At 43.9% G+C, this 25,156-nt stretch overlaps 1 protein-coding gene across 2 annotated transcripts in view; it reads left to right on the plus strand.

Moving 5' to 3' along the window:
* The window catches only part of GAB1 (GRB2 associated binding protein 1), a 299,988-nt gene extending 280,160 nt beyond the window's left edge, over nt 1-19,828 (plus strand). For both annotated transcript variants that reach the window (XM_086962237.1, XM_086962235.1), the window contains 4 exons: nt 705-804; nt 1,999-2,122; nt 4,934-5,056; nt 18,192-19,828. In XM_086962237.1, coding sequence (XP_086818363.1) covers nt 705-804; nt 1,999-2,122; nt 4,934-5,056; nt 18,192-18,350 — 506 coding nt within the window. In that variant the 3' untranslated portion in view covers nt 18,351-19,828. The remainder of the gene's footprint in view (nt 1-704; nt 805-1,998; nt 2,123-4,933; nt 5,057-18,191) is intronic.
* The last annotated feature ends 5,328 nt before the right edge of the window (nt 19,829-25,156 follow it).

Below are 25,156 nucleotides of genomic sequence, written 5' to 3' on the forward strand. Positions count from 1 at the left end.
TGGGGTTTGGCTTGACCGTGCATTAATAAGTTAGACCTATTGTTATTGCCAATGCTGGTTACTTTCTTTGTCTTATACCTTTGCCATCCAGAGAGAGTGAAATTATTCTACCGGCCAATAGCCTGAAACAAAAAAAAGTTTCCTGAAATAGCTGCCATGTATGAGAGATAGGGTCATAGGTCACAGCCAGACATCCTGGGAAGTGTAGTTATATGAAATCGCTGATTTTATTTATTTTTGTTGCTGGGATGGGAGTTAATACATATCACTGCATGTTATCCCCGTTGTGGGATTGCCAGAAAAGGATGCTTGCTGTATGTACTAATTCGAACCTCAAAGTAACAAAGCACGTATAAGGTAGTTTGGCAAAAGAGGCATGGACGCAAGTAATTGAAAAAGAAGCTATCCGGTTATGCATTTGTCTAAGTGCCGGAGACCTCTTTTCTTTTTTTATTATTTTTAGTGCCAAGCATTGCGCTTTAACGTGTGCATTGGAAGTGGTATAATTTTTATGCACGGTTCAGATATTAAAATCCTTTAAAGTTTCAGTACTGAAAATATGTTGAATAGATTTAGTTTGAACTTGGAATAATTTGTTTAAACATGAAAAGAACGTTCTGTTGCAAAATAATGGATGTTTAGTTTGTTTTTGACTTCAACTGCAGCGACGAGTTTTTCTGACGGTTCGTCTGTTTTCTATGTAGTAAGACCAGCTCCATTAGAAATAAAACCTCTGTCGGAATGGGAAGAAATGCAAATGCAAACCCCAATTCGATCCCCTGTCACCAGGAGTTTTACAAGAGAGTAAGTCATAAATATTTTATTTTAATAGCTGTTTGTTGTTTCCTTCTACTGCACGGGTACTCTCCGACGACCCTCGAGACTAAATCGTGTCAGGCATTAGGATGTCCTCAATTATTATTCATAAGATAAATTCATACCTAGCGAATCGGCCCATAGGGGTTATATGCATAGCCATTGATTACACTGATTACTAGCAGTGGCAAAGCCAATAGGTTTCACCTATGAGAGCTATTGTCTTTGGCAATGTTTTGGAGCCATGCTGTACAGCAGCACAGATGCTTTGCAGTGTGGCTAAAACAAATTTTTTAAAGCGCTATAAGGCAGACAGGGCAAATGCGCTTTTTTTTGTTTTTAAGTGCATAGGCGCTGGATGCATCATAGTCCTTTTTATTATTATTGTTAGCCACTCTGCTAAACAGCATGGCTATAGGTCTTTGCCAAAATCAGCCGTGCCCATTCTGTACATCATGAACAAAGGGCAATGGCAGAGCCTGTAGTCTCAAAGGTGAGATTTATTGGCTTTACCAATGCGTTTTAGGCCTCTGCCTCACACCCTTGTCATTCTGAGCAAATAAGTTCATCTCCCCATGCATGAAAAAGAAAAAGAATATGACATTTGGCAAATCCTATCACAGAGAAAACAATTGTGCCCTTATTCATATCTTAGTTAAAATAGATTTGGAAGCAGATAGCATCTGTTGTAACAATAAACATCCATTTCAAATGAGAAAAGTTCTTCTTTGAAGTGTGTGTGGCATAGTAAAAGATAGCTACAAACAGCAAGAGGTTAAAGAACGACAGGGAAAAATAAAAGTAATCATGCTATCAGCAGGGAGACCGCAATCAACCTGAAGCAAGAAGTAATTAGTCCATGCTCCAGCTGAAAGAAAAGGAAGTGAAGCCAGCATCCGCTGGCCAATTGTTACAAGGCAGCCAATAAGAGCAACAATGAAGCCAGCGATTGTTAAGCAATGGGAGGGTTGCAAGCTCTTTGTTGTGTACAATATCTCTCTCAAGCGAGAAAGCATACAGAGCACGTGCTGTTGCAGGCAAGACTTAGAAATGACTGTGCAGCCATTGAGGAACATCAGTTAGTACCCGTGCTGTAGAAAAAAGGACTTTAACGTATTATGCAGATGTACAAAAAATTGTTTATTAACACCTGTGTATGGTAAACATTTTCTGCTTTGATAGTTCATCCAGGTTTCCAATGCCATCCAGGCCGGAGTCCGTTCACAGCACAGCATCTAGCAGCGACTCACTGGACAGTGAAGAAAATTATGTACCCATGAATCCAAACCTGGCAACTGAAGAACAAGTATGTGACACCTGCATGTTTTCTAACCTCTAACAGTAAACGCCTACAGAAAATTATATTATTAATTGAATTGATAACATTTACCTGTCTTTCACACTATTGTGTATACATGCAAAATAATATTGCATAAAACACACAATCGGTGCCTGTGCCACACTCCTGCAACAACGCATCGAACAGTAAAAAATATAAAATACGCTTCTAGCTGCACAGTTTTTCTATTCATAGAAAGCCCATTTAAAAAATTAAAAAAAAGAAGAGAAAACTAGTTCAGTGCAAAAGCCAACGTTTATTTATGTACTTCTATCAAAACATGGCAGAACTGCTGACCTTATTATGTAAACGTAAATAAAGCATTCCTCGTGGTTCAAACGCTAGCTACAAGACACACCTATTTGAAATTCAGATCCCACAGGACATGAAATGAGGTAACCCGAGAAATGGGTGTCCAAAACCACCATGGATGAACTACATCTTTTCCTAGGTGGAATCCCTCCAACGACTAAAACTCCTTTGTGTTAGTGCTCTTATGTAATCTAAACGTTGGACTTTCACGATAAAAGCTGAAGTCTTGCTAAGTTAACTTAGCAGTGCCCCCTCAAAATAACGTTATTTGATATTGGACACGGATTGCAAGAAAATATTTATTTGCATACTTTCTGTCGTCGTTACTTCCAACTTGTCAAACTTCTGCTTTATTTTGTGGACCTGCCTCCCCTCTTTTAATGAATTTAAGAAAAGGGCTCTGTCACCCGTGAGCTGGTGGGAGTTGATACATCACTGGACCTTCTCCCCTGCGTTAACGTTCTGCTGCTCTTTTCTGCACTAGTATCACTGTGCCTTTGTCCCAGAACTGATGGGAGGTGTTGCTTCTGAAAAACAGACTTACTCTGCAGCCACAGTGACGCGTGGTTTGGAGTTCTGGCGAATAGGAGGCAGCTCCAGGCAGGGCACCCATATGGAGTGAGGGCTCTCCATGGTGCCTTAGCCTCCCAAGTGCTGCAGAATCATATCTGACACCATGATGGTATACTGCATTGGAAATGATGCGGAGCAGTAACCATGTTGTAGCATTTACATTATTTCCTGTACTGGTGTGGCCATGACCTGCGGCAAGAGGATACGGCTTTCGGCTACACCACGTATTCAAAGTCACAGAATTTTTGTATTCACTACAAGTAGTCAGATCACCAATAGATGTGTTCAGTGTTTAGATCATTCTCAACCCGGGCCATGTTTGACCATTGTGGTGGCCTCGTTATTATCTACCAAGCATCTATCGCCTGCTCCATAACTTTTTTTTTTTACCTGGGTGAAGCTATCGGTTTTGCACCTAAAATCTGCCCCACCAGCTATTGCTCTTTCACAGGACCCACTACCAATTTTGTGCATCTTTAACCAATTTTCTTGGCACCATTTTTGCTTAAGTTTGTAATTTTTACTATACAGCGAATTTGACATTCATTTTTGTAACCAATCGAACACTACTAGAGTTAGAGTATCTCTTAAGTGTGTCCCTGCATTCAACTGCTTCTGATTATAAAATGGTTCATTTTTAGGCCGCATTTTATCTAGCTTTTCTTATATTGGGCCACTAACCCCCCTCCCCCATGTGGTCCGACCACTTTGCAGTGCCTTTCCTAATCTGTTAAGGAGTCCTCTAAGAACATTTCCAACTCTGTTAGTATTAAGGTGAGCCATCGCTGGGCTAACGTTAATCCATCCAATATATCTTCAGTATTAATATTCACTCTGTTTGACTTTTCCATGGCTATCGTGGAAGCCCCCGGCTACTTTACACCTCTGGCTAGGTACTACCAGCATTTAATCCATTTGTCGCCGAAGCTCTACTACCCCAACAAAATAGGCGCAGCTTGTAATGCTCCTAGATAATTTTTCACAGTTGTAATGGACATAATACATCCTACTGTTTGTAGGAAAGACTTTTCACCCTCTCAAGAGCTGTGCTCTAACGTATATTCCTTCTATAAACCTGTTTATTATTTTGTTCACCTTTGCTTACACAGTGCTTTACAACAGAGTAATTACTTTCAGCCGTAAATATTTGAGGCTTAATTCATACATTTTGCTATCCCCCAAGTTCAGCATACCTGCACAGGTAAAGTTTACTCAAGGCAAATTTCCACTCCTGTGTTACAGAATAAGATTGTGACATTTTATCCCCACAAAAGGTTGTATGTGAATATTGACATTCTGACGGCATATGATGAAGTTACTGCATTTACTAATTGAGGGTTGGGGGAGGTTTGTGGGTATTTTAGCCTTATTAGTAAAATTAGTTGGCTGGTCATGGGGGGACATTATATCTCATTGGAATGTTCATTGAAGTTCTATGTGCTTCAATTGTTGCTGCTGAGCTGTGGTAATAAATGAGATTTGCATAATATTAGCCTCCGTGTCCTTATTAAAATCCAGATTTTCTGATCAGCAGCCTGTGAAAAATCTACATTTCTCACACACATGTAAGTTTTGTGCGAATGTGCAATATCCTTTGCACATAGTTTTCTACAGTGGAAACACTTGCAGGTTTACTCCTATCAAGGGCAGGAGTATGCGTGTGCCCAAGGTAGAAAAGTTGGTGCACAATGCATTTTATGGGTGTGTAGGAGAAACGGTTCTTCCATGAACTTACATTTTCCTGTGGATAAAAGCAGAAGTAAACCTACAGCATGAGGAGGGGAATTTCCTAGTTTTTCATCATGCCGTTTGTGAGCTGGATCTATGTTTGTGATGTATGAATCTTAACATGTATTCTTCTTTGGTTTGTAATCATTATTGCTATCATTTTAGAATTTGTTTGGCGGCAGTAGTCTTGATGGAGGAAGCAGTCCAATGGTGAAACCTAAAGGTGATAAACAGGTGGAATATTTAGATTTGGATCTAGAGTCTGGAAAATCAACACCACCCCGGAAGGTAAATCAGGCTTAAGACTGACAGTTTATCAAAATAAATTGGTCTGTTTGTTTATAAACTGTCGTTTGACATCGTATCCTCCTTTACCTGCTTAAGGTCACTTCTCCAGTTTCGCTACACTCTTTTTGGAATATATCTCCCTTTGCTGTTGCATTTTTGCTTGTATCCATTAACATCTGCTTTAGCTGCTGTCCAGCTCCTTTTTTATTAGTCAAATGATTCTCATCTTCTTCCTTGACTGATGCTGATAAATGTGTAATTTGACTATTTTAATCACTTCTAAACTGCAGAGCATCTGTGCTGCACCTGATAAATTGTCAACATTAATCTTAAAATCGTTTTTGCTCTTGTGTAGATCATATATTCACTGCTGTTCTTCACTATTTTCATTATGAATATTGGATGTCTCGCTCATGATTATAGGTTGGTGTAAACTTCTTCACACTGAAAAGAGGAACTTTACTTTTGCAGCATGAATCTTTTCTGGATTCATATACTGTACCTTATTCCACTATTGTGTAATTTGGTCTAGAATTGTCTGTCCAGTGACAAGGAGACCTCAGAGGAAACCGAGTTAGCTCAGGAAGAAGGCACCAATGTCAAAGATCTTTGAAAGTGAGAGAAAGAAGGTGCAGTCAGAAGTCGGCGAAGGAAGACGAGATGAAGAAGTGCCAAGTACCACGGATGAATTTGGGCCAAGCCAAAGCATTCTGACTAAAGACTCTCAAGGGCCACCCTAACTAAAGACAATGGAGAGCAAGCTGAAACAAAGAGATTTTAGTTCGAGGTCAAGACACCATGGCAATGAACCCTCATGAAATGGCCTTAACACCAAAAAGTGATATAAAGCTTTAGAGGGACAAAAACCCCCAACCCCCTCCACCATGCACCCACCCCCACCTTAGAAAGTGGCCTTAGTCGCATAGAGAAGGAGCTCTACATCAAACTTAGATCTCTTGAGGTCAAGAGAAAGAAATAAAGGCTCAAAGTCAAAATTGAGGCCCTCAAGAAGAGGCTGGAGCTGCAGCAAGAGGTGAGTGGCCTAAACAAATCCACAGTAGAAAGGGTCCTGAAAGACCATGAAACCAATGCATTTTCTCTGTATATTTCTTAGTACCAAGGCCAGACAACACCCTCAGGCCTATTCTGGACCTGCATGCCTTGAACAGATTTATGTAGATGCAAAAGTCCAAGATGGTCAAAATGGAAGAAGTCATTGTGAGGCTGTGGAAGAGAGACTACATGGCGACCATATGGCATCCAGAGATCTCAAGGGTGCCTCACTGCATGTGCCTATGAACTTTAGATATATGTTCCTACGTTTTGATGTGGACAAGGCACATTACTAGTTCAGGGGCCTAGCCTTTGGGATAGAATCTGCACCAAAGGGATTCACAAAGTGGCTTGCTGTAGTTGTGGCATACTTGAGAAGAGAAGGGTATACATGTTCATCCCTAACTAGACGACTCACTAGTAAAGGTGAAATTGTTCACCCTGTGATCAGAGAGCAGAAACACTTTTATACAGACACTCCACAGATTTGAGCTCTCCTTAAACATTAAAAAATCATCACCAGTGCCAGAGAGAAAAAAGACGTTTGTGGTGGCAACTCTAAACTTTACCGTGGCAAAGGCCTTCCCACTCTCCAATTCAATCCTGGCACTGACAGAGTAATTTCCTTTTTCACCAGAATAGATGGTTTCAGACATTGGGGAAACTAATGGGCATACTGGCATTGTGCATACCGTAATACCGCATGCCACAACGGGATTGGTTGCAGTGTCAGTGGTCACGGAGAACAACCTGGGACATTAACAGTTCAGGGGTCTAGCCCTTGGGGGCACTCCATCCCCCTTGGTGGGGGTGGTGTAGTGGTTGTCACAAAGGAGGATACAGTGGTGGAACACAGGAAACATCATGGTGGGCTGACCTTTAAAACACCAACTCTGTCGGTGACCATCACAGCAGACGCTTCCCACACAGGTTGAAGGGCTTACATGGGGAAACTAAACATCTGGGGCTTATTGGAGCCAGGCTGTGCATTGCAGCGGTCATAACTGCCCCTTTATGAAAGGATGAAGGGATGCCCCTTTTGGTCTTTGTTGCAGATAGGTTGGCTTTATGGAAACTGTGCAGGTCTCCTTTGCAGCAATGCAGTCAATGTGTGTGTTTCCCTTTATCTTGCTTTTCGTTTTTTTATCCCCTCGACCTTAACACCATGTGCCCCTGTCCCATGTGTTCCCTTACCAGCCTCAGGCACGCCTCGCCTGGCTCTGTTTTTGCCGAGACCACTAGCTCACTGACCATGTAGGCCCCAAAGAAGGCTACTGCAAAAGCTACCCTGAAAAGGTGTAGCTCGCTGTCTGTTGTGCATATAACCACTGACACTAATAACAAAGCACCTAGCTTGGGGAAGTCGATGGGTCGCCTGTGGTCTTTGAGTCTCATCTGCCTGCTCTCCCAACCCTGCATTGTGGTCCTGCAGTAAAAGGAGCCTATTTAGTCTTACCCCTCACGGAGTTTAGAATAGTATGCTGCTGAGCTCAGGTGTGCCTGCGCCCATGATCTCGTTTTTCCATTTGTGAACGCCTGGTGTATAAACTTCTCAACTTCATGGCTTTCAATCCCGCTGGTGCCCTTGTCCCCGCCTATTACCTTCCGAAGATGGGCCCAGCATTTAAGGTATTTGTCAGCGGTCCTAGGTGCCAGGACCTGTTCCACTAGTGGGGTCCGGTTTACCAGCTCCCACAACTCTTCTGGGAAAGGCATCTTTTCTTGTGCTGCTCGAGGCGCCAGCTGACAGAACTTTCACCACTGAAAGCGAGAGAGGGCATCAGCAACTGAATTATCCTAACCGGGCACAAGACTGGCTCTTATTGCTTTGTTGGTGCCCAGCTAGTAGCCAACCTTTTAGTGTAACATCTATAATTTCCTAGGACATTGGGCTGAAACTAGATTCAGCATCTGCACCTCTGCATGGTTGTTAGACCGCAGTATCCCCTCTTAATTTGACAGTTGATCCCTCCACAGCGAGAAGGTTACTACAGTGGGGGAAAGCTGTAGCCGCATTCTGTTCCTTTTCCATCCTTTCTGATACCACTCGTCCGGCCACTGGACCACACACCAGACTGGGCTTATAATGGCCAGAAAGCCCTTGCTCCCTGCTGCATCTGCGAACAGCTCTAACTGTTCTGCTGTTGTCCAGGGCTGGTGTCATACCAATGTGCCATTAAAAGTCGTGAGGAAGGTGAGCCATTCTTTAAGATTCTCTTTGACTCCTTTCATAAGCCTGATCCTATGGTACTTCTTCCTCAGTCTTCTTGTCAACCAGGACAAGAGCTTGGCTAACTTGCACCCAGCAGGGATCACCCATCCTGCAAAGTTCAGTTTTCCGAAAAGCTACTAAATTTCCCCCAGTGGTGCCTTTTTTTTAGCCAGTAACCCTTCTATTTTTGGTTGTGGGTCTCTCCGTCTTATCATGTGCTTGTGGCACTCCCAGTTTTTCAGTCAGGGTGATAAATTTGCCTAGCTGAGTGCTGCATTGTGGCGAGCGGGAGGGGGCCTTTGAAGAGGAAGTCTTCAAGTTAATGCAATTTTTATCCGGCCGAGTGTCTTGCACCAAACTCCTGTACTAAAAAGGTGCTGAATGCCTCAAAGCAGACACTCAAGATTGCGCAGCCCATAGGCAGGCAATTGTCTTAGTATAAGAGGTCTGCCAGTTGAAAGCCCAGCAGGTGAAAACTAAAGGGGTGCACTGGGTGGAGCCTGAAGGCCGATTCAGTGTCACCTTTGGCCATCGGAGCCCCTTTTCCAGCTACCTTGAGCATGTCTACTGCTTTGTCCAGTGTGGCTTAAGATACCGAGCAGAGGTACTGTTCCAACCCAATAGTTCTATGCCCCTCGTGGGTAGGACAGGTGGTGTATGAGCCTGAACTGACCTTTTTCCTTCTTGGGAACCATCTAGTGCTGAGACTATGAAATTCTTAAATAGTGGACCTTCAAATGGACCAGCTATTCGTCCCAATTGCAATTCTTTTAATACCTTCCGGCATGTCACCACCATGTTCTTCCTCACTGATTTCAGGTTCTTATTAAAGCAGTCCCCCTAGGGAACCCTTGTATGGTTTGATAAAACCCTATGTGAAACCTTCCGCTAGAAGCTTTGCATCGTCCTGTTTGTGATGATTGATGAGAATAGTAGTAATAGTTTCCTGACCTGTATGGGTGTGTGTGCAGTTTCTGCCATCCTGTTGTCCGCTCCCTCTCTGTGCTTCTCCCGCACTATTTCATGGGTGGATCTTTTTCTCTAAGCTCGTCTTTCCTCTCCTGCAGTTGCTTGCTGGGTTAAAGCCCCAGTATGTGTTGCATGTATGCTGGAATTTGCATGCCACATCCCATTTACATTCCCCTTTCTCGAATTTCCAGCATGTCGCAACCAGACCTTTCCCCATTCTGCTTCCACTGTCAGGCTAAATCTTGCTGCCCTGCTGGTATTCTTTGTGCTTCCCTTTGCTCCTGTGAGGGCGGAAAAGGTGGTCCTGTGCACTCAACACCTCCCATACCACCACCATGTGTGTGGTGAATCTCGCTACATCCTGGTGATCCCAGTCTATGATGGGCATGTCTGCATGTTTTCCCTACAGTCTTCTTTGCAGTGAACCATGCATCCTCTTAGTATTTTCACTGTGCTTAAAGTGCTTTCTGCTCATAAAGAAATAGTGCTGCGGCACTCTGTGGGTACTTTTCTACAAACACGCAGGCCAGAGTCCTAAACACATGTAGCTAGTTGTCCATTTTCTTTTAAATTCTGGGTTTGCGCCTTTTTCTTCTGTTTTCCTCCATCTCTTGCACTACTACATCCAGGCCCATCTGTCTAATTTCTAGCAAGGAAAACAGATTGATGAATTATTTTCCCCTTATCCTTTCCTTTACTGATAATGGAACCAGGATAGCCAACCCTGTTTTTACATTATTATGGGAGATCGCCCTTTAAAGGTCTGAGGTACTCGCTCACCCATTTTCTGCTTGCTGGGCCTGTGCTGAACCTCCACCCCAAGCCTTGGCTGTGTCGGCCTCACCTGTGCCCCATCCTTGGGCACAGTTGCGGGGGTATCCTTAGCTTTTGCCCCTGCCCCCCCTTGGCTGATGAGCACTTCCGTCTCCTGCACAGATTGCTCTGTTGCCTTGGCCGTTGCGCCGGCATCTTGACTCTAAACGTTGGGCGTTCTGGGTGTGCCCAGTGCCTGCCCGTGGACCTCCTGTCCTGATCATGCTTCATCATTGGGTCTTGCTCCTCAGCCATTGGGTGCGTGCGGGTGTGGGGGCAGTTGGAGTGCGTGCATGTGAGTGGTGATTTAAAATAGGTCAGGTTCAGTCCTATACACAATCACTTTAATGGTTAAGGTAGATCCTGCCTAACTAAAAATAGAGTGGCGCCCTATGGGAATATGATGTTCCTGGTGGGCAGTCTATAAGGTGGTGTCGACATGTTTCGTGCCTAGTTGTTCGAAAAGGAATCAGTTGGCACTTCTTCAGGACCTATGTGGAATGAGGTGCACAATTATAAACAGACTCCAAGACTTTGGAAGGTAGCCTGGTGTGGGCCCTAGTAGTCCTGTACTGGGGGTTTTGGAGACCCGTTGTACAGGAGCTATGGCCCGATGGGGCGAACACCAATCACAACGAAGTGATCAGTTCGCGAGGACATTACAACGCATTTAGAAGATCACATTAACGTTTACATCGTAAGGCGGAGCAACGCGTAAACTGTAACATCGTACGGCATAGCAACGCAACATTACGATGTAAACGTTAATGTGGTGTAACATAAACATTACGATGTAACCGTTAATATGATAATGCGATGTAACGTAATTACATAACGTAATGTTACAAATCACGAAAATCGCGCGATCTCCAACATGTATTAATAAAGCTCATAAAGTGTTGGCATTAATGCGATGTGACATAAGTCTCCTTATAATACAATACAAATAACATTGCACGATGTTCTGAACACTCATAAAGTCTCCAACATGTATTAATAACGCTCATAAAGTGTTGGCATCTGAACGCTTATAAAGTCTCCAACATGTATTAATAACGCTCATAAAGTGTTTATGTTGTATTATTACCGTCAACGCACAAAAAAGCTACAAAAAAAGTAAATCGCGCGCATGCAATGTTCTGAACGCATTCCTTTGTTAATGTGATGTTCTGAACGTTCATAAAGTCTCCAATTAAAAGGCAACATGTATTAATAACGCTCATAACGTGTTGGCATTGTAGATCTCATTCCTTTGTTAATGCCATGTTCTGAACGAATGCGATGTTCTGAACGTTCATAAAGTCTCCAATTAAAAGGCAACATGTATTAATAACGCTCATAACGTGTTGGCATTGTAGATCTCATTCCTTTGTTAATGCCATGTTCTGAACGAATGCGATGTTCTGAACGTTCATAAAGTCTCCAAATAAAAGGCAGCATGTATAGACTCAGAAATGGATAGAGACAGGGTGACCGACACCTTTTGTTCTCGCCCCCCACCCCCCCGCTAGCCCCCCCAATACGTTTTTCAATTTTTTAAAGGTAAGCATTTAAATAATGCAGAGACTTGTATTGCACTACGTATTGACTAAAATAACACAAAAACAAAAAGAAATTGGGAAAAATAAAGAGAAGAATTAGCGGGGGGGGCGGGCGCAGTGGGGGCCAGGGGTTAGAGGTGGGATCACGCATTCGGCCAAATGAATGCAAACACTGTGGTAGGACACAAATAAAGCGTGGTCAGGACGTGCAATTTCGTGGTTTGCGAAGTTAAGTACTGCCCAATAGCAATCAACGCAGTGGCGTTGGAACAACGTTCGATGGAAAAGGTGCCGATGTGAAGGACTTTGCAATGTAAAATACGCGATGTAAATGCACCTGATGTAATGGTGCACGATATATCAACATAAATCCGCCCAATGGGGCTGTAAGGGAGCACGATGTTGCTCCACTCAGAAAGGTGGCGGCAACTTGCTTCTGAGTCTACCCTCGCTCCGTTCCCCGTTGCAGGTGGTTCCATTTCCTCTACTGCTGTGCCTGTCACCACGCTGCCCACTGGTCCGGTACCTTTCCCATGCTTATGGATTCTTTCGCTGCTTGCTTTGCTGCTGACCATACCTGGTTCCTGCTGTCTACCCAAAAACCTTCTGCAAGAACCAGTCATGCCCATGCTGGCCAGCCATTACCTTTCACTCGCTCAGTTAGGGCTTTGAACTCATCCTCTTGCTTCCTGATGCCTTCTGGAATAACCTTCTTCTGCAGGCCCTTTCTTGGTTGTTGCAAAGAAGCCTGGTCAGAATTGACCTGCTTCTTTGTCCCGTTTTCCCTCCCCTTTTCATTCCTGTATCAGGCGGGTTACCTGCACGTTCACTTTGCCACCCTTTCCATTCTGCCTTGTTTACCTGCCGTGTCCCTACTGGTGTTCATACATTTGCCTTGCTCCTTTCGTGTACTCCCTCTGAAGCGGGAGCGCTTCTGATCATACTGCTGTTTGGCCTTCCAAAGTCTCTCCCTCCTGTATGCTAAGCGCGTCGCTCGGCTATTGATGCCTTGCAAAGGCGTCAATTGCTGAGCTAACCTCTCCACTGTGAGCTGCTCACATCCCCGTTTACAGGAAGGGTATAATGTCCTCGTCGCAGCTGCACATCTCGGTAAGTGGGCATGTCTGGAACGCTTCACCTCTGCGAACACCTCGCGGTTGCAGCTGTTGTATATACTGCAGGGATGTCCTAAGCGTGGGGCATGTTGATCCTTAACACCTTCAATGCTAAAGGTATTCTCCCCCGGTGCTGCATTCTATGACTTCCCATTGTTCATGACGAGCTCAGCTTGTCATAAGCACAGCTCAACCGTGCCCCATGACGAGCTGAGCTTGTCATGAGCATCGAAGGGGTTAAAAGGGCTGCTCCCTAGCTACAGACGACGTGCAGATCTTACAGAGACGAGGCTGGTAGCAACACGACAATGCCAGCAATAGTACCTTGCTGTGCGCCATATCATGCTTTTTGAGCCCGCCTTGGCTCCGCCCCTTGTCATCCTATTGGTCCATTCAAGCTCACCGGCCAATGCCTTGCATGCATTCTCCCTGGCTTTTGTCCTCCTGGTTCCTTCCCTCAGGGTGGGTTAGTTGCCGTTCCCTCTAGGGCAGAGGTCTTCAAACTGGGGGGCGGGTACCCCGAGGGGGGCCTCAAGTGATCCGGGGGGGGGGGGGGCGCCAGAAGAAACATTATGCTTGGTTTTCAGCCTAAAAAAACGAGCAGCCGTAAGCACGTCTGTAATGGACCATCATTAACATCCTTTGTCATTTAAATCTTGGCTGGGAGAAGATGTCTAATGGGAAGGGACTCCAAATTTTCTCCAAGGCCCCCACTGCCATTTTGAATAATCACACTGTGGATACTCTTTACACATTAGTAAGGCCTGCCTCACCAGAATAGTATGTTCGGAAATCATGTATTTGTTTAAGCCTTGCCAGTTTAATAGATAATTGTGAAGAAATTTTAGGGGGGGCCCGGTGAATTCTTTTTGTACACTGGGGGGGCGCAGAATTAAAAAGTTTGAAGACCACAGCTCTAGGGTCTGCTTTGCTTCCCAAGCACGCAGTTCTAATTAGCCATGGTTGTGTTTTAGTATGGTTCACTCTGTTGTGAAAGGGGCAGGCGCGCAACACCCATTGAGCTCACCGAGCTTCGGCCCCCCCTCGTCGTGTGTGTCAGCCCGGTTGAAACATCTTCGCTGGCTGGCGACCGTTTAATTGCAGACACACCTGAGAACTTCACAGGTCTTTATAAGACCAATTACTTGTTAATGAGGCTTATGTTGTGTTTTCACCCCTTCTTAGAGCCACTCTGCCTATGGCTGGAAAAATTAGCCCCTTAGATCATGGCAACTGCCAAAGTGTGTGTTTCTTTCGCATGATGCACAAGGAGGGTTTGCTGACTAAGAACCCCCACCCTCAAGATGGCCGCCTGGTAGGAGCTCCTGTGAGGAGCTCCCAGTGCTGGGGATCCCATGCGGGCATTATCCCTGTTAGCACCTACCAGCACGACGGAACGAAAGCTGAAAAGAAGATCGGAACAAAAGAGTAACTGGATCGAGTAATTGGATTGACTAATTGACCTGGATTGTCCCCTGAAATGCCCCGGGATCGGACCACCGACTCAGACACCCTCATCGCTAACGCGGGAGCCTGCTGAGCCGACATTGCGGACCACCCTGCCACCAGCCCTGCAATGGATCCAAGGCGGCATTAGAGTGTCGCATCACAGGGGCGGCTGAAACTCCAGGAGCCTGTTCCCGACAGCTCGACGACTTCGGAGGGCTGGAAGAGGTCCCCCGCTACACGGCGGAGGAAGGCACTGGAGCTCGGCTGCTGATTCATCCCTAACCTACAAAGGAAGCCAAAAGGCATACACGGCAGCATCGGAGGGCACCCCCGGCAGCATAGAGGGGCACCCCCGTGAGCCTACTGTGCCGGAACCGCCCGCTCCACCGCAGTGATTCTCAGTGAATAGTCTCAGAGGCTACGGAGGGCTAAGTAAAGCCGCAGCAGAGGAACTACAGCGAGCGACGCCAGAGGTCTGAAAGTGGCCCCCCTACCGTCCGCTCCACGGTGGAGGACGCCGGCTGCTAAGAAGGAGCAGTGCCCCCCCCCCCTCCCCCCATCGCACCGCAGCACCAGAGACAGGACACGGGCTCAGGAGATGGATGCCCCCGGAGGGTATGGCGCCGCCGCTGCCCAGGGGAGCGACTGAGGAGAGCCCTGAGACCAACAAGGGGATCGGCTCTGCGACTGAAGACTGAAGCCTGCCCCCATCGGATCCGTCGGTTACCGGGTGTCTACCTACGCTGCGCCTCTCGGTGATACAGGCTTGCAGCCATGAACTGATCTACTCTATGGAGTTCAACCACTCGCAATTCACAAATTTTAGCAAATTGGAAGGGACTGAGACACTTTGTGGATCAATGCATTGCTGTTGCAAGCCTCTGCGCTCGGACTCAGGGGGCACACAGAGACTTGAGGTATTTGTATTTCTCCTACCCGCCTGCTCACTTTTAAACTACCTCCTTTGTTCAAAATGGCTGGAGCCATAAACCTGTAACAATAAATCCCCCCCCCCCCCCCTCCACCCCCCTCCCCACCCCCACGGTACCTCTGTCCACGAGGCTCCTCACTTTAACTCCCCCACACAGAGATAAGCACTCCTCCCAGATAGCTGGAGCATTGCTGGCTCTGATGGAAAGCGAAATCCCCTCCCCTATGCCTAAAGTAACAGCAGCAGACAGAGGACTAATATCTCCACCTCCCCTGCATGCATGAAGGAGAAAGGAAACTGCTCTTCTATGCTAGTTAAGCAACAGCAACAAACAGAGGACTAATGTCTCTAGCCCACCTATTTGGCGGACATGTTTGATTAGTCTCTCTCAGGGACGGACATCTTGGATTAGTCATTTCTTCTTTATCTGTACACTCGCTAAGAATTTAACATTCTAGACTAATCACAACTACTGAGCACTTGGCTCAGTTAGGTATCTACACCCTCCTGTGAAAGAATGCCTGCCTATTATTGTACCACGATACTTTTAACTACATTCTGAACATGTGTAATCCACATAATGCTACCTCATATATGATAGATGCCTATTATTGCAGTTCACTCCTAGCTTTACTCTGAACACTGGTAATGCACAGTCTGCCACACCATATCGGATAGAACGTTTGCCTAGTTTTGCAGTATTTTACCTATACCTGTATTTTGAACATTTTTAAGGCACAGATTGCTACCTCATACACCTTTTACCGCAGTATTATTCCTCGACCTGTATTTCGAACTTTTGTAATGCAATGCTACTTCATTTACCTTGGTTGCTAACTAATGTCATTTCTGATATCTATGATTTTGGATTTCTTGATGGTGACACTACCTCATATATATATTTGGTTGATTACTAGTACCACTGTTGTACTCTATAACCTATAAAACTGTAACCTATTCTATGTATATGTTACTCTGCATACTTTTACATTTAGGATACGATCACTAGTACTATTCCTACACCGTGTAACCTACTGTATGTTTTTGTTTTTCCTGCACATTTATGCCACTATAGTGCATTCTCCAACTCCCACCTAAACCATCATCGCAACATGGATCCCCCCCCATCCCCCCCATTCTCAGTCCCCATTACCCTCTCACCTCCTCTCTTAGTATAACTCCCCCTCCCCACAACATGACCACTCCCAATCCCATTTCCCCTCCTTTTCTCAGCCCCCATTATCCTTCCTGCACCCCCACCTCGACTATCAGTCTCTCAGCACGCACCCTGACCCACCCACCTACCATCAGTGCCATCACTCACACCACCAACCCCCTCCCCACCTCATCCACACCCCTCCCGCCCAAAACATCCCTTCTCCCTAACACCTTCCCGTACATCAATACAACGCACACCTCCTCGAGCACCAGCCCACGCTCCCACCTGCAAACGAACCCCCTAGTCAGCCATTCTCCTCAGTCCGCCGCCCCCACCCCCACCACCTACCCCACGATGGACAACATCATGGCCACCCTCGCTCAGATCAAAGATGACATTCACAACATCAAGGAACTACTCGCCACACACCCCATACACCCCTCACCCACCTCCCCTCCCATCTTATCCCCCACCCATCCGGCTGTCTTACTCACTCAACACGCCACAAACCGAGCGTCAATCCCCGCCCTTAGACGCAGCAATTGCCCTCGTCCCTCTCGTCGCCCCGGCAACACCTCACACAACTACACCTCCCCGCCCAACGGGTCCTCCACCCTACCGTCGAACTCTCTCACTCAACCTTGATTATTTTTATTAATTGTCTGATTGCTCACATGTTGGACTTTGTAGCCATTTACTTGTAATATTTTGTACACAGGTTGGCTTTGTATCCACTTATTTGTACCATTTATACTATGTGACCTATTGATGTATCTGTCTGACTGTGCTCCCCCATGTACTTCTCTTTGTAAAGCGCTCTGATATCCGCAAGGATCTTGTCCGCGCTATATAAAACTTTCAAAATAAATAAATAAGAGGGGAGGTACTCTTATTCACTGGAATGTGTCTGTAGTGTGCATAATAAGGGGACCTGGTAGTTTACCCTCTCCAGCACAAGTCGCGCTGTTAGACCCGACCGTTTTTGGCAGGTTTATCCCCAAACTGTTTGCCTTTTGCATCCCATTTTTCTGACCTATTTTTAATGGCTTTGGGATTCTGGGCACTTAACCACGCCTGATCAGTGCTAAAGTACATTTGCTCTCTGTGAGAGGTAGCGCAAAGCCCAAAGTAGAACAAAAGATGATGAAGCGTATATAAAAAATGTGGAGAGTATTAGTACACTTAGTGAAAACAAATCAGGTTATGAAACTAAGATATTCAGTTGATTTTCTCCATTCTTCATAGATTTTGCTGATTTTCCTGCAGAAATGTGAACATATTTTTGCAGCTTTTCACATTTTTGCGCATAGTTGGACTTTCTCTCTTTAAGAGTGTTGTTGCACCTGCAGAAGTCAATCTGGTTAACCGGCATAAGGGTCTCATTGTGAGCTCTTTTGTAAGATAGAATGAGCTGGACACCTAATTGCAGAATGCGATTGTGCAAACAGTGGCAGCATAGTGGGAGTGCTGTTTTCAGCAACCTTCACGCAGATGGGTTAAACCAAGCAAATGGTGCATTTTACACGGAGGCATTGATTACTGGGTACCCCATCAACTTTGTTTGTAACGCTGCTTACAAAGAGAGTATATTGTAACGTTACATACATCGTGGCATTGAGGGGGAAAGACCAGCATATGTGAACTACAAACTTTTAGTATTAGGCTGTGCTTCTTGGTACTGTGCAGGCCATTTTGTTTTTGACATGCACTCAGCACTAATATAACCAGCATTCAGTATTTCTTATATATATTTTTTCTGTCACATTTACTGTTGCAGCGCTAATACTTGGTTGCTAAGACGTGGTACACATAGCTCACAGATACTTGACAGACACCAGTGTTAAGTAATGTACAAATATATATATTTATACTGTTGAATTATTTTGTTTCTAGAGCAAGAACCATGGGTCTGGCAGCAGTGGAGCAGATGAAAGAGTTGACTATGTGGTAGTGGACCAACAGAAGACACAGGCGCTAAAAAGCACAAGAGAGGCTTGGAAGGATGGAAGGCAATCCACGGAAACGGAAACACCGACAAAGAGCATGAAATGAATTGTCATCCTTACCCCGATACAACATCTGTCGGTTAATTTACTTTTCTGGACTGAAAAACTAAGACCTACAATAGTAATGGTAGCTGGATGGCTTGCGTTTGCCCGCCAGGTGGACTTCAGTAGCAATGTACATTAATCCAACAAATGTAAGAAGCTTTCATCGCAACAAGACACTAAGATCATGAATTCTAATCTTGTCTGTACCATATGTAAATAACAGGTAAAATGCTATTGACTAGCCCCCCACCCCCTGAGAAACTCCTGTTAATTTTACATTTTTTTCCTAGTTTTCAATTTTCAAGCACTTTTCACTTAAAACATTCGGTTGAGCGTGAAAGAAATTTATTAGCAGCTAAAATAGCTTATCAATACCTTCTCACGCTCAATTGAGTCGATACTAGTATTTTGAAACACCACTAATACTTGGACCTCTAGATTAAGCTACTTGTAGAGCAAAAATACATTTTAAATTCTATTGTTGAACTGAATTATCGAGTGATATGTACTTCAATACTCTATGATTGTATGTTTTATTTGAATAAAAATATATGGGAGTTCACAGGTTGCCTCCCTTGATAAGAAGGTGGAGACTGACTAGTCTTAGGCCTTAGAGTCAGACCTACACATGGGCTATCTCTGGTGGAACTTTTAATGGTATTGTATAGTATTAATGACCCAAATGTGGTTCATGTAGTGATGATTCTGCCGGGTGGGATCTCACTTTTAGAAAGTTTTTAATAATTTTAAGGAGCAAGCCTGCAAACCACAGATGACATGCAGTAATGATCAATTTTGCATTAATTAAAATGTAGTAAACATAACATTATTTACTAGCAATGGTATATGTTAATAATCAGGTACGTACTAAGCACTTTTGTGCAAATACACTGATCAGGTTTAGAAAATAAATGTTAGTTTTTTATTTTTTTTATTAGAAATTCTCTAGTTTTTGCTTGAAAATTGGGATGGCTGCCGTTCGCTGTTGATACTAGCAACAAACTGTGATTTTTAAATAGGCAGTATATGAGATGTATTACTCACAATGGAAAACTTGTATTTTGAAACCTATGTGCCCTATTACGATCTTCATTTTACTTTAATATTGCTTGGCCTTCTATTTAAATCCCTATGCAATTATTTCTATGTACATTTTATAGAGCTATATGCAAATGAGACATATGTAAAATAAGTTCTTAAGCTTTTTTGCTCCTACAAAAGTTCCTTATTGAAACTACTAATGCCGTTTACTATACTCTACGTAAAAGTAAGGCTTTTATACTGTGATCCCTTAAATCACCACCTCAATTCAGATGTAACCTTTCCCTGATGCAAATATCGTCTAATTTTGAGGTATGTAAGAACGTTTTGTTTCTCTGCATAAATTACTCCCAAATTCTAAGATTTGTGTATGAATTAAAATTTACAAACTTTTTTTTACATAAAAATTTAAATAAAATGTCATTTTTGTGGAAAGAATACATCTGTACATTAGTGATCTTTACAGCTTCCTGGCTTTGTAATGCGTTTGAGTAACTTTGAAAATGTTCAACATTATCAAGCTTTTCTTTTTACCCTACACCATTGAATTTTGTTTTGAATCTTTAATAAACCCAATTATTTTCTTTGCATTTTGCTTTCCAGGTGACCCAAAAATAGAAAACATTGTTTAATTTATCCTAAAATATATTTAGGCTCTAGTAAGTAATGTCCCATAAAATGGGCCCGATTTTCCCTGTACTCAGAGTTTTCAATACTAAGGGTTATTGGCAACTCCTGGCATGCGGAAATCAGGGACATTACAAGTGTGGACTCACAAGATCCACTTAGAAATAAAAATTACTAGGGGATTTTAGAAGTCTGGGTCTGAGTACCACAGTGATTCCTCATTTTTTGCATGGATTTTCACATCGTGATTTCAGCCTAAATCTCAGTGTGAAAATAAATAAATCTGTGACTCTTATAATTCCATTGGGGCTGTTAACTACTGTTTCATGTTCCACCTGAATTAAAAGCTGTCTTGTTTTGAGAACCGTAGTTAATAGGTCTTTATGACTAAATTGGGCGCTTGATCAATTTACTGCCTACAGTAACAATCCTCTACATAGTCCATCACTCAATAGCTCATTCGCAATAGTTATTAGTGTCTACACATAAGTTTTTGAATGCTGTAAACTTTGTCCTCAACTCCTCTAGTAAAGCATTTCCTTGTGTTTACTGTCCTCAATAACTTCACACCATTATATTATCTATACTGTTAAACTATTAGGCGTTCATTACGATAGGGAGATCTTATCACTAATGTGCACAGCAGTAGCATTACTTCACTTTTCTAATGGTTTTACCCCTTTCAAAGCACTCCATCTTTTCTAAAAATCTTTGTATTGCCTTTTCCCAATGTTAAAAACGTTTGTATAAAATACCCATCTAAATCTTCTCCTGTGTATTGGTTTGTCATCTCATCTTATGTTGAAGCTGTAGTCGGTTGGCCAGGTAAATCTGTGTTTATTAGTACTTGGGCAGAGATTTCTTGTCTACCTATGCTACCGTCTTACTCAAAATCTGAGCAATTCCAAGTATTGGATAAGTTTGGCTCACTCACGTAATGTCATCTCACCGTGGTAAAATGATACTACCAGGGTGGACTCCACCTCAAGTGAGACTATCTTGAGGGAGTTCTTGGAAATTATTTATCTGAACAGTTTTCTGGGATCCAATTCTCCTAACTAAAAAATACCTTGTGTTAAACCACAGGAAATCCTTTATTAGGTGGTACCCTAGGTATAAAAAAAGATACTTACCGTAGATTATGGTCGGAGGACGTTATTGGGTACCATGGCCCTTACGTGCCACTAAGATATGCAAGGGCCATGGTACCCAATAACTTCCTCTGACCATACTCTTTAAGTTTAGTTGTACCTGGCCTAGGATAACTAGATCCCAGACAGCTGTTCAGATAAATAATTTCTAATAATTCCCTCAAAATAGTCCCAATTGAGGTTGAGTCCGCCCTGGTAGTATTATCTGACTAGGGGGGATGAGGTGGCCTATGATGAAGCATTAGGTGAGTGAACCTACCTCATCCAATTCTTGGAATTGCCCAGATTTGGAGTAGGAAGTTATAATAGGTAGACAAGAAATCTGACCAGGCACTAAACACAGATGTACCTAGCCAACCGACTACAGCGTCAACTTGTGATGTGATGTATTAATAGTGACAGATGCAGATCTACTTTAGCTTCCTTTTCTCTTTTAGTGATAAAGAAATTAGTTTCTGTCACCCTTTAACTGTAGGATTTCTGTGTTCGCTTCTTGGAAAGCACGAAGATAAGATTCCGCTGGAAATAAAACAAGGATAAACACCTGGCTTAGATGAATAGGTAGTGGGTAGCTGTGTCTTTGTTCCCCCTTCACTGCTGTCTTCCCACAGTAACTGCAGCAAGCCCCTCCTACATTGCCTGATACAAAGCCAATAGCTCCAGTACTAAGTAAGGTGACGGAGGGCTGAAACAGCACAGTTTGCAATGGCGCTGGAGCAAAAGAGTGGAAAGATAATAGTGGAGTCGGACTAGAGCATTAACCGAGGAAGTTTACAGTAAGGAGAGGGAAGGGTGCTTGGGTGATGCTCTGGGCAACAAGAGAAGAAGCAGAGTTGCCGGTGGGAGATGTGATGTGGCAAGATTTGGGAGTGGGAACTTAACAAAAATAGTCCAGCAACCAGGTGATTACTCTCTGACCATGTGATACATGAAAAGATGGATTTTCAGCTTCGTGCAATGTGGAAAAGAGATTGGGGCTGGCTGCTTTGCAGTCTGATCCTATTCTAAATTTGCAGGTTGTGCGTTATTCTGCCACTTGGTTGTGTTGTATGGCTTCTACCTCCAGGAACTGCCTGCATGGTAGTGAGAAACGGCAGGTAACTATCCAGAAGCCCACAAAGCCTACTATTCAGAGTCCGCGACAAGGTGTGGTTTGATCAAATTAATGGAGATGAATCTTATTTCTGCAGCCAGCAAGAGGCGGAAGAAGCAAAGTCTGGTAGTAGTATAGCCCAAATTCTTTTTGGTCCACTATTTTCCCCCTGAACAGATCCCAACCTTCAGGATCCAACTGGAAGCTACTGGCACTTCCTTCACTTCACTAATGGCAGTGCATTTTACTTAGTCGTTGCATTGTTTATCCCAGCAACCATTCAGTTCTTGTAAAACAGCCAAACGTTTGTTTATGTCAGATGGTTTTTCAGACGCTATTATGCTGGGACTGTTGATGTCTGGGTCCCATATCTTAACCCCAAACAGGATCTCATAGGGGGTCCGACCACCCAGGGATTTTCTAGGCAGAGTGTTCAGTGCCCAAAGGACCCCATATAGGTGATTGACCCAACTGCGACCTGACCCTAGTACCCTAGATGTTAAAGACCGATTTAAGATCAGATTTTTCCTCTCCACCACTGAATTTCCCTCAGAATGGTACGGGTAGAAATATCACAGGATCACACCCATACTTTCTATAGCCTCTATGTAAGCCCTGGAGGTGAATGCCGGACCCTTGTCGAAATAGAATGTGCCAACTTCGTAAGTCCCAATAAGATCCTTTATAATGGCTCAGGCATCAGCCGACCACTGTGGCCAGACCCATAAGAATCGAGATCAGGAATCCACTGTTACCAAGATGTACTTTCGAGCCCCATCTGATGACAAAAGGCCGCAATGGTCCAAGTAAACAAGTCTGAGGCTTGTAGTAGACATCTCTGTGATGGACATGCCACAGTGGAACCCTTCATCTGCTGACAGATGTCGCATTTGCGGACAGAAGCCTTGGTCTGTTTGTAAAGATGTGGCCACCAGTAGTGTTGCTGGAATAATGAAATTGTAGTCGCCACCCCTGCACTGTTGCTTTTGTCTCATCATCAGCCATGGAATTCCCCGCAATGTGTACGCCAACATGTTGGTGACTGCTTGCCATGGACTCATGTAATACACATATTCAATCTTTCAGTTTTGCCACCTGGTCCCAAAGCATCTTGTGCTTCATTATTGTGCACCCTCTTGAATCTCTGAATCCATTCTGGTTCAAGTAGTGTAAATAGTCAATATAGGACTGGACACAATAATAACAATCATACTCTTATCAGTAAGCGGAATCCGTATACTCTAGTGCCAGAATTAGAGCCCTAAGTTCAGCCAACTGTGCAGTGCATCAAGGGACTGCGTGTAGTTTTCTCAATTTGGAGTTCTCCATCCTTTATGCGCCCCTTTATGGTAAGTATTCGTGCGAATGGTAGGCTAGGCAGAACCAGCAGTATATATAATGTAATCGTACTGATCTAAAGGCATTATTTTGTTAGGCATAGGATATACTGCTGGTTCTTCCAAGAAAGGCTTGCGTCTGTAGTGCAGACAAATCTATAATCTACATCTGTTGTGATGAGTGAGTTAGCCCAATGTATCCATCTTGGATGTAATGCTTTTGCGTTCTGAACGCTCGTTCTTGTGATGGCCTCGAAGGGCAGCACCAGGGTCAGGACAATTATTCTTTTACCCTGAGCCAGTCCTCACTCACTCACCACAGTAGTCTCTACCGCTGTCAGTATTTTTTCTGTCGTGCAAAACACATTTCAACATTGGTGTATAAATGCGATTTATATGCAATCGGTATAGTGGCACCTTCATTGAATGTAGCATAGATGTACAGAGATGCCCCCGCAGTTACGTGGATCACCAGGTTTGTTGAAGTCATCCGTGTGTGTGTTAGTGTTTTGAAGCTAGCATGCCCGGTTGTGATGAACGTAGTGTGTGTATGTAAGACACTCGACCTGCTCCCAGTGTCAGCAAGAAGGGCCCTGGTCCATGCCCTGGTGACTTCCAGGCTGGACTGCGGGAATGCCTTATATCTGGGAGCTAACGTGAGATGTCTTCAACGCTTGCAAGGTATCCAAAATGCTGCTGCACGCCTAGTGTTATCACTGCCAAAAAGATCTTCCACCAAAAAGGCATTGGGGACGCTCCACTGGCTCCCAATTAAAGAGCGTGTCCAGTTTAAAATCCTGTGTATAGGCCATCGGATCGCTCACGGTAAGTGCCCGAGTTTCCTGAGGAATCTGCTCACATTGTATAAACCAACTAGGCCCCTCCGGTCGGAGGGCACTGGGCTAATGTGTATCCCGAAGACTTGCAGGGCCAGGATGGGCGGCAGATCCTTCCGCCTTCTGGCAGCACAGAGTTGGAACACTCTTCCTCTCAGACTCCGGATGGAGCCGTCTGAAAAAGTTTTCCGCAAGGAACTCAAGACACATCTGTTCCCCAAATATTGAAGTGCTCTTTTCTGGCTGTGTTAGGAATCTTTTAGGCCACTATTAGCGCGGGGACACACTGACTAGTGTAACCAGGCGCTTTATAAGCTCAGTTAATAATAATAATAATAATGTGTTGATAGAGCGAGCTTTAGAAAATATTTTATTCTAGCTCGTGATGTCATACCCTCATAATTTGAATTAACATATTAATGAGTGTTTGCATGATTTGTTTTATTAATTCAACCTAGATTAAGTTTGCACCACACATGAACACGCGGGAAACTAAATATATGTGCTTTTGTTGCATTTGCAAGTCTGTTTTTGTAACACATTATTAATATTGTCCTGTTTATTATGTCTGTCCTATTGTCTTTGTCACCATTAACATGCAGCTGATCATTCATGGCATGTGCTTTTATATGTGCTTATATGTATGTCCTATGTTGTGTTTGTTTGTCTGTGTATCATTTAATTATCTTTTTATTCTTTCAGAATCATAAAGCTGGACTACA

This window comes from Lissotriton vulgaris, chromosome 3_1 (assembly GCF_964263255.1).
Source record: "Lissotriton vulgaris chromosome 3_1, aLisVul1.2, whole genome shotgun sequence".
NCBI lineage: Eukaryota > Metazoa > Chordata > Amphibia > Caudata > Salamandridae > Lissotriton > Lissotriton vulgaris.